The sequence below is a fragment of the Megascapheus bottae genome, chromosome 5 (assembly GCF_031878675.1).
Source record: "Megascapheus bottae isolate mThoBot1 chromosome 5, mThoBot2.hap1, whole genome shotgun sequence".
In the NCBI taxonomy this organism is placed as follows: Eukaryota; Metazoa; Chordata; class Mammalia; order Rodentia; family Geomyidae; genus Megascapheus; species Megascapheus bottae.
In genome coordinates, this window is record NC_143513.1 from 72213032 (window position 1) to 72226282 (window position 13251).

The 13251-nt window shown below is 39.9% G+C and overlaps 1 protein-coding gene across 1 annotated transcript in view; it reads left to right on the forward strand.

Moving 5' to 3' along the window:
* The window catches only part of Cald1 (caldesmon 1), a 178025-nt gene that overhangs the window by 70062 nt on the left and 94712 nt on the right, over positions 1–13251 (forward strand). Inside the window, exon 3 of the mRNA XM_090333336.1 lies at positions 11078–11189. Within this exon, the coding sequence (XP_090189462.1) occupies positions 11119–11189 (71 nt within the window). The 5' untranslated portion in view covers positions 11078–11118. The remainder of the gene's footprint in view (positions 1–11077; positions 11190–13251) is intronic.

Sequence of the window (13251 nt, forward strand, 5' to 3'; positions counted from 1 at the left end):
CTGGGCTTGGGCTCCAAAGAGAGAGGATGAGAAAAGATTAAAAAAAAGTCCTTGTGGCCAATCGGTAGGGTCACCAGGCCTGGGAATAGTAGGTTTTCAAGCAAACTTGAGAACTGCACCTTATGGTTCTAATTACTAAGCATGGTTAGAGAACAAAATCAGAGGACACTTTTTTTTTTAAGACTGATGGCAGCATTTAAATCAGCCTTGAATGTCAATGTTTTTCAATTATGATAAAGGAGTGGCAGGGAATCTCTAAAGGCCATGGAAATTTGAATCTGTTCAGCCCTAATTCTCATCTTTTAAAAAAAATACCATCTATCTTCTGTTTACCTTCTTTTGTATGTCCCAGGACAAACCAATTCCCTTGCATACAAATACCTAATACTCCTCTTCGTGAAGCTAGAATGTTCTTTTCCACAACCACAAACATAAAACAGAGCTCCCATTTTATAACCACCGCTATACCCCAGGTGGCTATGAGCTCTGCTGGAGATGCAGTCTTTTGATAATATTTTGGCCAAGTCAGTCTGTTTACCAGTTAAGTCCAGTGAATAGACAATGCCCTGGAATCCACTCCAGTTTAACAAGTGTGAACTTAACAGTGAGTAATCACCTCAAGGAGATCTTTCGAGAAGACAGACGTGGGCTTAGTAATTAAAATACAGGAAAAAGACTAAGCGCCCCCAATAGAAACATACTATGGGTATCAGTATAAATCATACCAGTCAAGGGGTGCAAAAATCTTAAGGTCTTCTGCTGGTCTTCCGTAGACCCTCACTGCAAAGCCATTCTTCACATAAAGAAAAATCCAGACACGGTAGCTAATACCTGTAATCCTAGCTACATGGGAAACAAAAGTAGGTGGATCCCAGTCCTAGGCCAGCCCCCCACAAAAATAAGACCAGAAAGCAAAAGTATTGTTAGGTGAAATATGGTGATCTTGGAACCCTGTTTGTAATCGTTTTGTTTTGTTTTTAAACTGTGAGCTCAGCACAAGGCAAGCTGAGGCTGGAGGATTGTGAGTCTGCATCTAGCCTGAGTGATATAGTGAGACACAGTCTCAAACCAAACAAAAACCCGTTATTGGTTAAAACTTCATTTCCAAATAAATCACTGAGTCTTGTTCCTCCGTTTGAAGTATGATCTTTCTTCAGGCAGTGTCTCCATTTTTTTTTCTTCTTTGCATTTGCTAAGAATTTTACTTTCTCAGTATCAAGTGCTTAGTCACCACTTTAATCCATCATAAAACAAAACAAAAAAAACTAACGAACCCTCCCAAGCAGAACAAAGAGGCTATTACTCCATTCTTAGAGAGGTGGACCTGTACCACAACCCACACTTTAGTACTTTTTTCCCCATGAGATGATCTTGGAAGACAGACATCCAGAGAGCATAGCTTGCATATCAGTGTTTTTAAAGGGCACCCCACGGCGTCACACAAGCCAGGAATGGGATAGGTTTCCAGTAGGTCTGTCCAGTAGAGCTTTCTGCCACCTTGAAAGCATCTCTACACTTAGATGGGATCCACTAAGTACACGTGACCACCAAGCACTAGAAATGGGACTAGTGACGCTGAGAAACTGAATTCCTCATTTTAAGAGGCTTAAACAATCTCACTGGATAACACAGACTTAGAATGCTAAAAATATATCTGTCAATCTAACGCTACCTGGACAGCCATCTCACTTCTCTTCCTGTGACAGAGATGTAGCTCTGCTCATTGCTAGATGGTTCTGTTGGAGCCAACCTCCATTTCACATTGGGATTACCTGTGATAAATAGGTGCATGCATCTGTCTTTCACACACACACACACACACACACACACACACACACACACATGTTTACTGATTTTTTTTTTGCCTTTTTTTTTCTGCACTGAGAACCAAACTCAGGGTCTTATGTAAGGCAAGTGGTCTTCCACTGAGCTAAATCTCAACCCCTCCTACAGGTCTTATTTTCTTTTTGTAGCAAGGGGATGTATTTTTCTTCATTTGGACACAGTGGAGAATTTCTACCTGCCATTTATCCTTTCCTATGGATCATGAGAATATCAGTGGACATTTGCGTATTCTAATTTGTTACTAACTGGATTCTTGCAGACTAATTCTCTGAGAGTCAGGGAAAAATAATTCAGCTCTGAACAAGCAATGGAAGGTATGATTTTTCCAAGTGTTCACTTTTCCTCACTTTCTTAAGCAATTCACATGTTTCTTTAGAGATGAATCCCAATATAAATCCTGGTTTATGACCATTTTGCTGTGGTTCAAGAGATAACAGTAAAATCCTGTATGTCTTAATGCCCTTTCTTTAAATGAATGTATTTCTTCTTTCTGCTTGGTAGTAATAACCATAGAGTTTTGAAGCATATCAAGTACTTCATGTTATTTATGGTAACACTTGCCTAAATTGGGTGCAAAGATACTGCATTTGGAAGATTACATGTGTCTCTTGTCCCATTTCCCAGATAGAGAAATATAAATAGAGGAAACATAATTAACTTGTTAATTTGTTCTTAGTAGGGCTTTGTGTTTTGGACTGAACTAGTTAGGAAAATAAAGAACTTGAGAAAACAGCCTTCTTCTGGCTGATATTAGTTCTTATTTCTATGTGGCTGATATTGATAAACACTGTTTCAATGATTGTTGTGGGGTGGATGGAGAGGCATACCAGTACTGGGGCTTGAACCCAAAACCTAGTGTGCTCTCACTTGGCCTTTTTCAGTTAAGACTCACTCTACTACTTGAACTACATCTCCACTTCCAGCTTCTTTGCTGGTTAATTGGAGACGAAAATCTTGTGAACTTTTCTGCCTGGACTGGCTTTGAACCATGTCCCTCTTATCTTGGCCTTCTGAATAGCTAGGATTACAACCATGAGCCACCAGTGCCTGGCTACTTGTATTTCTGTTTTTTTAAGTGCAGAGATTCTTGAAACAAGATAATGAAGGTTGAGCTAAAGTTAAGTCCAAACTGTACATTACAATCCATTTGTTTATTTGGGTTTTAGGTCCCAAATGATCCATTCAGTTCAGAAAAGAGCAAAGTGGGTTGATAAATTGATTTTTTTTTAAGGACAAAAGTTCATTTTCTACAGCCATAAAAAAAAACCATTGCCAGATTTACTGTGTAACTACTGCAAATGTGAGTTTATGTAACTTTTGAGATTCATATATAATCTAGTACCAAGGCCTTTGATTCATTTTGTAAACACTAATCAGTTAATAAAGTCCAGAGAGATGAATCAGCTTGAATTACATTTCCCATATCCAAAATGGTAAAACCTCTTATAAAAATCTAGAGACTCAAGTCAGATGCTCTGACCCAGTCATGAAGCGTTTTAAGAAAACTATTCACAAGTTACCTTCAGAATAAAAGCCTATGGAAGGTAAAATTTTTTGAATGCTATTTGAAGAAAACAACTGATGAGTGTAAAACAGCGAATATTCTCAGTATGAATTTTAGATTTCCAAGGAAGGGAACATCACGTTTAAGTGAGTTGCGAAGCATCATGAAGGAAATAAAATCTAGGTCAGGAATAAATGACTGAATAAAAGGTGGATAGTGATGAAGGAGTGAGAACTCTTTCCAAATGGACAGAATAAAAGGAATAAAAATGAATGGGGTAGAAGTGACACGGTGGCTCAAGTGAATAGAGCACTAGCCTTGAGCTGAAAAGCTCAGGAACAGTGCCCAGGCCCAGAGTTCAAGTCCTACCACCAACCCCAAAAAATGAAGGGGTAGAAAGTTATATATCAAAGAGGTAATAAAGTATATTTTTTAAAATGTAGGCCATCGTGGCCATTATAAGCTTGAAAGGAAGGTTAGCAATTTCTAAATTATAAAATTGAAAAGGGACTTACTTAATACCCAGATCATTTCTACCAAGAAAGGAGTGAATATGAGCAGGTCAAGCTGTAAGGTGTATCTCTCCTAGAGAGGAGACCGGGCATAAATAAACATAACCTGCCCAACTATTTCTATCCAGATTTCATAGAGCTTTGTTCCTGTCTCCTACAACTGAGTCAAAGTCACTGATTGCCAAAGGGTTATAAATGAATGCAATAAAGGACTGATATAAGTCAAGATAATGTGAAACAAAGACAGGGAATCTAGTAGAGTGAATGGCACTCAGACATCACCGAGTACTGGTGGAAGAGACACATCAGTTGCTGCATTTTAGTAAAACCTAGCTGAAATTAACCCAGATTTATAGAAAAAACAAAGGTGCTTCCTTCTCCCACAAAGCTCTAGATTCTACAAATAGTAGACAATGCTTGTGAGCCAGGTTGAAGACAGGTACAACAGGTTTGTGTAAAAGTTGATTTTCTTCTATAATAAAAATGCCCAAGGCTGAATATTTTTTTTCTTTTTTGCCAGTCCTGGGCTTGGGCTCAGGGCCTGAGCACTGTCTCTGGATTTTCTCAAGGCTAGGACTCTACCACTTGAACCACAGCACCATTTTCTGGCTTTTTGCTATGTATGTGGTACCGAGGAATCGAACCCGGGTCTTCATGCATGCTAGGCAAGCACTCTACCACTAGGCCAAACTCCCGGCCCCCTGAATATTTTTTTATGTAATGTGATAAACATTGTTTTAGGCTGAATATTTTTTAAGAAAAGAAGTTCATTTAGCTCATAGTTCTGGAGGTCCAGCAGTAGGGTATACCTATATTTTGGCCTCTAGTGGAGTCCTCATAGTGATGACATCACAGTGGCAGAGGTGAAAAGATGGAGAGATCACAAGACAGGACAGGAAACCAGAGGACAGGAATCACCTACTCTTTCTCTTTTCTAACAACTCTGTTGAAGAAACTAACCAACACTTCTCTCTCTCCCCCAGAACTTTAATCCTTTTCCAAGAGCAAGTCTAGCATGAAACTTCCATCCCCTCACTAGGCTCAAATTTTAAAGGTTTCACCACTTCTTAATATCACATCAGGGACCAAACCTCTAACACAGGGCTTAGAAAACAAACCACATTCAAGCTATAGCCTCCCTGACAGACACTTAAGAAAGTAGACTTTTCAAGGAAAGTGAATACCTTTTCTGACTTGATCATTATTTTATTTCCAGTGCCATGGCAAACTGGAACATACTCTGTAAACATTTATTGAAAATCATTGGTATAAATGTTTTTGTGGGGCTTACTTGAAGTAGTTGAAAATGTGACTAATTCAAAAGAGCCTCTTCTACTAATGGTCAAGAGCACTAGAAGACAATTTTGAGAATAGTTATGTTGAAGATGAGGATATAGAGAACTCGAGGAGGAAGTTGTGATACACAAGATGAAACTTTTTTTGCAGGGCCTAGGACTTGAACTCAGGGCCTGGGCACTGTCACTGAACTTTTGTTCTCAAGGCAAATACTCTACCACTTGAGCCACACCTCCATTTCTGACTTTTGGGTGGTTGGTTCACTGAAAATAAGTCACAGATTTTCCTGCCTGTTCTGGCGTTGAACGATGGTCCTTAGATCTTGACCTCCTAAGTACCTATGATTACAGGGATGAGCTAATGATATTTGGCGAAAAAGAACTTTTAAGAAATCAAATATATATAGCAATACTGTCAAATATATGACTATCTTGAGATTCAGGAAGCACTAATAGTAAAATAAGACACTTAGTAAATATTTAGAAGGCTAATTTAATTGAGATCTCTTGTGAGTTGGTGGTTTTATGATTTAATGGGCTTGAAACTGAAGGTACAGGTAATTTATAAGATCATTCTGGTCCAAGCTCTTGTGATCCAAAAGTTAAAATGGAGATCACTGGTAATCATCATCTTAGACTTTCTCTGGAATGCTCTTAATTGAGCCCTGGAATGGGAAACAAGTCCTAGATTAGTCCAAGAATACTTATAATCATGTTGAGCATACACTTTGAAATACTGTAAGAGGAGGATTATAATAGCTACCTCACAGGTTTATTGTGTAAATAAAATGAGATTACACATTTTAGAAATAGTCCAGTAGAGCTATCAAACTGCAAAAAGACATGGAGAAAAACTTTAAGTGCATATTGTTACTTAAAGAAGCAAGTCTTAAGAGGCTTTGCACACACCTTGTAATTCTGAGTGTACGACATTCTAGAAAAGCCAAAGCTAAAGAAACATAAGATCCGTCACTGTCAGGAATTGGGCATAAGGGGCAAGAATGGGGTGAAGAGATGGAGCACGGGAGGTTTTTAGAGTAATGAAGATATTCTATAAGACATTAGAATTGTGGATATACGATATGATACATTCAGTTAAAAATATGAATTCTAAATTGTGTTCTTGAGTCTCTAAAAATGCATCGAATTGGAGTTGTTTATTATAAAACAGGCACCTCTCATTATTGCAAGGTGTGAATCATTGGATGTCTTAGTCTCTCATGCCCGCTCCAACAAGGTAGCACAAATTGAGTGTTTTAAAACAAGAACCATTAATTGGTCACATTTTGGGAGCTTGGAAGTCTGCAGTTAAGTGGTGTTCTCTCAGAAGACACTAGAGGACGACTGGTGCCATGCCTGCCTCTCAGGTGGGAGTGAAATGTCCAGATAGAGGTCTCCCCAAAGACCACCAGAAGACCGCCACCCATGTGAAAAGTAAAAGGGTCTTCATTGTCGGGCAAGCTCAAGCCTGGACCCACTCCGGCGAGTGGTAATCTGGAAGCGCTCCACATGGCCAAGGGAAGGGGTTCTTATTAAGCAAGCTAGGAGGTTCGGGGAGGTCCCATGACAGTATACCCTGATCAGATAGAATTTGAACAGAGATGCCCCGATTGGTTGCAATGCCTTCCATAACCTTTGTTATACGTCCACATTTTTTACATTCCTCTTGTCCCGTTGCTAGGGGACCTAATATTATAGGATGGCAAGGACTTTCAGGCAGTGACAACTCTTTGGTGGGAAAGCAAAACTTAGGCCTAGCTTCTCTGTTTGCAAATTTACAGCCTGCCATGGTGCCTAATTTATCCCGGTCCCTCAGGAGCACTAGGTATTCTCATGACATCCTCCTCCTGTATCTCTTCGTTTTGTATTTCTTTCTTTTCTTTTTGCCAGTCCTGGGCCTTGAACTCAGGGCCTTGGGCTTTCTCAAGGCTAGAGCTCTACCACCTGAGCCAAGCACCGTTTCTGGCTTTTTTCTACGTATGTGGTACTGAGGAATCGAAGCCAGGTCTTCATGCATGCCAGGCAAGCACTCTACCACTAGGCTAACCTCCCGGCCCTGTATTTCTTTTTATATCACATTTCCTTCCTCTTATTATATCAGTCTTTAATTGAACTATGGTCCATCCTAACAACATCCTGATGGTATCAGAAATGAGCTGTATAAAGCCATGATTTGAGATATTAGAGGTTAAACATTAATTGTTTTTGGAGTAGGAAAAAAATTAACCAGGCGCGATGGCTCATGCCTGTAATCCTAGCTATTCTGGAGGCTGAGATCTGAGGATCAAGGTTCAAAGCCAGCCCAGGCACAAAAGAACCTGAGACTCTTATCTCCAGTTAACCTCTAGAAAACCAAGAAGTGGGGCTTAGCTCAAGGGTAGGGTGGTAGCCTTAAGCTGAAGAGTTCAGGGACAGAGTTCAAGCCCCATTACCCACACACAAAAAAAAAATTAAACCAATTTTAGGAGAAAAGTGAACAGGACAGGTGAGGGAGAAATATAAAGGCACTATAGTTTCTGTTCTTAGACTTTCTCCAAGTCTAAGAAACAAATGAAAAACTCTATGAAAAAAAAGTTTTTAAGTTTAAAAGATAGCCAGTCCATCAACACAGTACATCTCTAGGGTTTATTACTTTTAGAGGCTGCATTAATTTATTTCATGTCTCTGACATGAGTTTTATTCTTTTATTTTTACATTTTTATTTGCATCAATCGGTATTGCAAGGGTTTCTTTTTTTTAAACATATTCCTCTATGCATATAATGTACCTTGACTAGCCCACACCTTGGATCACTCTCTCACATACGAATTTGTCCTTCCCTTCCCCTTCATCTCTCTTTCTTGCTACTCTGGTCCTTTGTAACACTCGAGAGCTTCCTGGGCTATAGAGTCTCTCTGTCTTGACATTTTATCACTTCATTGGTTGGGAGTTTGTTTCCTAACCCATTTTGCCAGAAAGAATTCATCCCTGATTGGAGGTAGGGGAGGAAATGAAAGATTATCAGCAAGGGACACGTAAGCTGCTGCTCTTGAAAAGGGAGGAAAATCAGACATGGCTTCTCTTCTACAGTGCCAGAGAAAAGTTGTTATATAAAGATATCTTGATTTTAGACTGACCAAGAGCCATTTTCACAAATATACACACCATTCTCCCTTCTGTAACACACACACACACACACGCACGCACACACACACACACACACCCCAAGAGTCATACATATGTGTGCAGATGTATTTTACTCTCTCCTCTCCTTCACTATGCATACCTGCTATCTACACAGTATAACTTAAAAGGGCACTGGTCTGCAGAGTTGAGTTGCATAAAATACCATTCTCTCCTATTTTTCTTTTCTCCTTGGTGTCTCCATATGCACATTTAACAGATCATTTTTCCATGGTTAGAAAAGGGAAAAATGAGTTGGCTCCTGTGTAATACTGACTACTCAGGAGGCTGAGATCTGAAGATTATGGTTCAAAGCCAGCCCAGGCAGGAAAGTTCTGGAGACTCTTATCTCCAATTAACAAGAAAAATGGAAGTGGAGCTGTGACTCAACGTGATAAAGCACTAGTTTTGAACAAAAGAACTCAGAGACAGCACCCTGTGGTCAAGCCCCATGATTGACAAAAGAAAGAAAGAAAGAAAGAAAGAAAGAAAGAAAGAAAGGAAAAAGAAAGAAAGAGAAAGAAGGAAGGAAGGAGAAAAATAGGCCAACGTTAAGAAATAAAAGGTGAAGAACAGGAGGGCAGAATGGGTAATAGAAAAAGAATTCATGTGGTCAGAGTCGGTGAAAATGGGAAAAGTGACTACACTGTGTCTATGTGTGGGTAGGCCGCCTGGGGCAGGCTGGTACATCTGGGAAGCATCCTTGGTACTATCCCTTCATCACCCCCTATCAGCTGCAGCAGATGTACAGGGCAGCAGAGGTTGCCAAGCAGTCAGAATACCTGTGTATCTTGGATGAGAATTTTTAGCAGACTCACCAGGGTACCAGGCTGCATTAAGACAGGTAAAATAGTATCTAGACAGCTCTCTTGCTGTTCCTGTCACTATAGTTATTCAAGAAAAGAATCTACTGCCTCACTGTACTGACATTTATATCCAAGCTCCCTTGCAACTTATGCCACAGCTGCCTCAGACACTGTCAGAACAGGAGCTCATGCCAGTGAAGGGAGATGGGGAAAAAAATGTAGCTAGAGGGTCTCCTGTGAGGCTCTCTCTCTGTATACACACAAAAAATACTCTTTTCTTCCTCATTAGCACAGTCTTCAGAAGCACTCAGAATCAGAGAAAAATCTTACATTTCTAAACCACAAATTTAAACCAAAATTTAAATTTCTAAAGATTTGGAAGCAGAGTAAATAATACCCTAGAAGAAGGAGGTGGAGGAGGTGGGAGGAGTCAAACATTGCATAGTTTTTTTTTGTTTTGTTTTTTGCCAATCCTGGGCTTGGGCTCAGGGCCTGAGCACTGTCCTTGGACTTTCTCAAGGCTAGAGCTCTACCACTTGAGCCTCAGCACCATTTCTAGCTTTTTTCTATGTACATGGTGCCAAGGAATTGAACCCCAGTCTTCGTGCATGCTAGGCAAGCACTCTACCACTAGGCCAAACTCCCAGCCCCAACATTGCATAGTTTTGTTTTTATTGGCTAAGGTTTTATTTTTTTGTGTGTTTGTGGGGTTTTTTTTTTTTAAGAAGAGAAAGAAGCTCTTGAAAATGAAAGAATTTGGCAATTTATTTAAGAAGGTTTGTGAATTTGCTTTCAGAATCTCAGTTGTGCTCTTTCCTCCACACACACACACACACACACACACACATACACACACACACAGATGCCATAGCATGAAGATACTGGGCTTTTACTCTCCCTGATTTTCTTTAGCTCAGCTTATAGCCATAGAAAGGGCTGGAAAGTATTTGGTGATGTGAGTGTAGCAAAGCCTGGGATTCTAGAGGAAGTAGAGGCCTCCCTCTCCACACACAGGAAACAAGCTTCAAGCAGGCCTTAAATGCCAGATTCCAGGCCGAGTTTAACTAACCACTGACAGCTCTGTAAACAAAGCAAGGAGAGTCTGCTTCCCCTTTCCTGGTAGTCATTTTAGGTTTGGGGGCTGCAGGGAAATTCTGAAATATTTGATTTTATGGTACAAAAACACCAGGGAAGAAGGCTCTTTATTTGAAAAGCTGGAAAGAGAAGACCTATCTGGAATTAAAACCATCACAAAGGAGGTAGGAAAGGGTAAAAAAAAAATTCTTGTCATGCTTGGATTCTATCTTGAGAAAAAGCTGGGATTTTTTTTTTTTTTTGGCTCTGAAGACAACTTCATCACAATGAATCTGCTTTTGAAAATGCTGCTTCGTGGTGCAATTTAGTCAGTCTCATGGCTTAGGCTATTAAAATCCTGATGGTAATAATTGTTAGAATATGCAAATGATGCCTGTTTGCCACATTATTTTATGTCTGTTATTTAATTGCCACTCATCTCTTTCTTGCCATCCTTTTAATTTCTGATTTCTAGTTTTCTTTTTCTTTGGTTTTTCCTAACTTTTGCCTGGGGTTCCACAAGTTACAAAAAACAAAGTCGGTAACTCTCAGGTCAGTCTACCAATATTTCTGGCTCCTGGGTGGGGGGGGCTTTTCTTACTCTGTGTGTGTGTGTGTGTGTGTGTGTGTGTGTGTGTGTGTGTGTGTGTGTTTCTTTTCAATGTAATCCTGGGATCTTGCTTGTCTCTAATAGTTTTAGGAATAAGACTAAACACGGCTTAGGAGCCAGAAACACATCACAAGCCACCTTATCTGACTTCTAAGGAATTTTTCCTAAGAATAAAGAAAAGATGGAGGGGGTGGAAACCCAGGAGGGAGGAACCAGTGCTGCTTGAGGCTGCCTCATCTGTGACCCTCACTGTACCTCCTCTTCTTTAGATCCAAACCTTCTCTGGGCTTCCTAAACCTGAAACTTCACTATGGATGATTTTGAACGTCGCAGAGAACTCAGGAGGCAAAAGAGGGAGGAGATGCGGCTGGAAGCTGAAAGGTAAAGCTCCGCATTGGCCCCTGCTTGTGTTTTATTATTAACAGTGCTGATTTCAGCCCTAAAAGACACTTTCCTCTGAAGGGCCCATTGCATGCCAAATAGTAAAAATACATATAGGAAGTTTTCCTAATGACTGAAATTATAAATGATGCAAGAAAAAGAAGGAGAAGGGGACGAGGATGGGGGGACGGCGAGGAGAAAAAGAAAAAAGGGAAAGAAAGAGATATAAAGAAAGAAAAGCATCAAATAGTTGTTTTCCATAGTAGAATTTTTAATGACAAAGGCAATGTGTGAGTCACACTTTGAAAGTGAACTCCTTATATTGAAATGATTGAAAAATGCCAGATATTAGAAATTAGGAATGTTGGAAATTAATCTTCAATCTAAAAAATAAAGACAAAAAGTCCCAGAGGAACCTTGTGTTCAATGTTCCTTCTTATTAGAAAAGCATGCAAGCCCTCTCACCTCCTTGGTAAAGGTTAATGGCCCAGTGGGCTGCATTGTGGGAGGGGCTGTGGGTATGACGAGAAGCAGCCATGCAGTGCCAGGCCACCATAGCGGGTGACGTTAAAAGCAGTTTGGGAAATAAGACATTGACATATGTTAACGGCGCAGGCCATAAACGTGCATCTTGGCATTTTAGGCCTCAGAGTGAAGGATGGTAGCATTTAATGTGCTTAGGATCAGATGTTCTGAGAATGCTGATCAGGAATTCAGAATAAGAAACTAAGCTCTTAAAATCAAGTCAGCTTTGCTTCCCAGAAATCTCAGGAAAACAGCAACAAGGACACTGCTCTGAAAGAAAAACACTCATTACCTTTCTTATGTAACTATAACCCCTCTGTACATCACCTTTGCAATTAAATATATTAAAAATAAAACAAAAGATGATGGTCCTTTCCTTCGTGATCCTGAAGAAAACAACTTAAAACTTGTTCCTCTAATAAAAATTAAGAATGCAAAAAATGTTTTAATTAAGAGGGAAAAAGCAAATAGCTAGTCATTGATGCCTTATACTTGTAATCCTAGCTACTGAGTAAGTTGAGATTCAAGGCTCACAGTTCAAAGCCACCCCAGGCTGGAAAGTCCATGAGACCCTTATTTCCAGTTAACCACCAAGAATCTGAAAGTAAAGTGTGGCTCAAGTGACATAGCTCTAGCTTTGAGCAGAAAAGCCAGTTGAGAGCATGAGGCCCTGAGTTCAAGCCTCAGTTACTGGCATACTCACACATATGCGCGCACACACACACAAACATACCATTCAAGAACCTGTTGAATGCTCATGGAAAAAGAGTTAGTGTTACATATCTTGGGTGCTTCTGTTTCACATAAAAGGAATACAAAGAGATACAACAAAGGAGATGTGTGGGATGAAAGTATATTGAAAAAGTTATGGTCAGTAGACTAGAATCTAGAGATTCAGCACTGATAGAATTAAGCATAGATCAAGGCAGTGGTTATGGAAATTAAGAGTTCACATATGAGATGAGAGACGGGGGGGGGAGAGAGAGAGGGAGAGAGAGAGAGAGAAAAAAAAATTGGCAAACATTTTAGGAGAAAGAAACCTTCAAAGAAATTCCAAAGATTGAAAGTCTGAAGAGCTGGAAGAATGACTTCTGCTTAGCCCCACGGGGGAGAATTAGAAAGACTATTCTTGGGTGACCATGAGAGTCATAGAGTCATGCTTAATTTCAGGTAGAAATCACACCCAAAGGGAGATTTCTTCCAAGACTTTACCTAAGAATTACCAACCCAGCTACCTGATTGGTTCCCTTCCAAGAGTGTGTGTGTGTGTGTGTGTGTGTGTGTGTGTGTGTGTGTGTGTGTGGTGAGGTATGGTTTGTAAGTATGTAAAGATTTGTCTTCTTTTAATGTTAGTCTTAAAAACACATGTATACAGTAAAGCTTAGTTAGGAATGCTTAATGACATATATCCTAATCTCATTTAACTGAGACTTTTATCTGTATTACTGATTTGTTATATTATCGTTCATCTCTCTCCTCTCCCCAGCGCCCAGAGAGAAAGATGCTCATACACCACACACACACACACACACACACA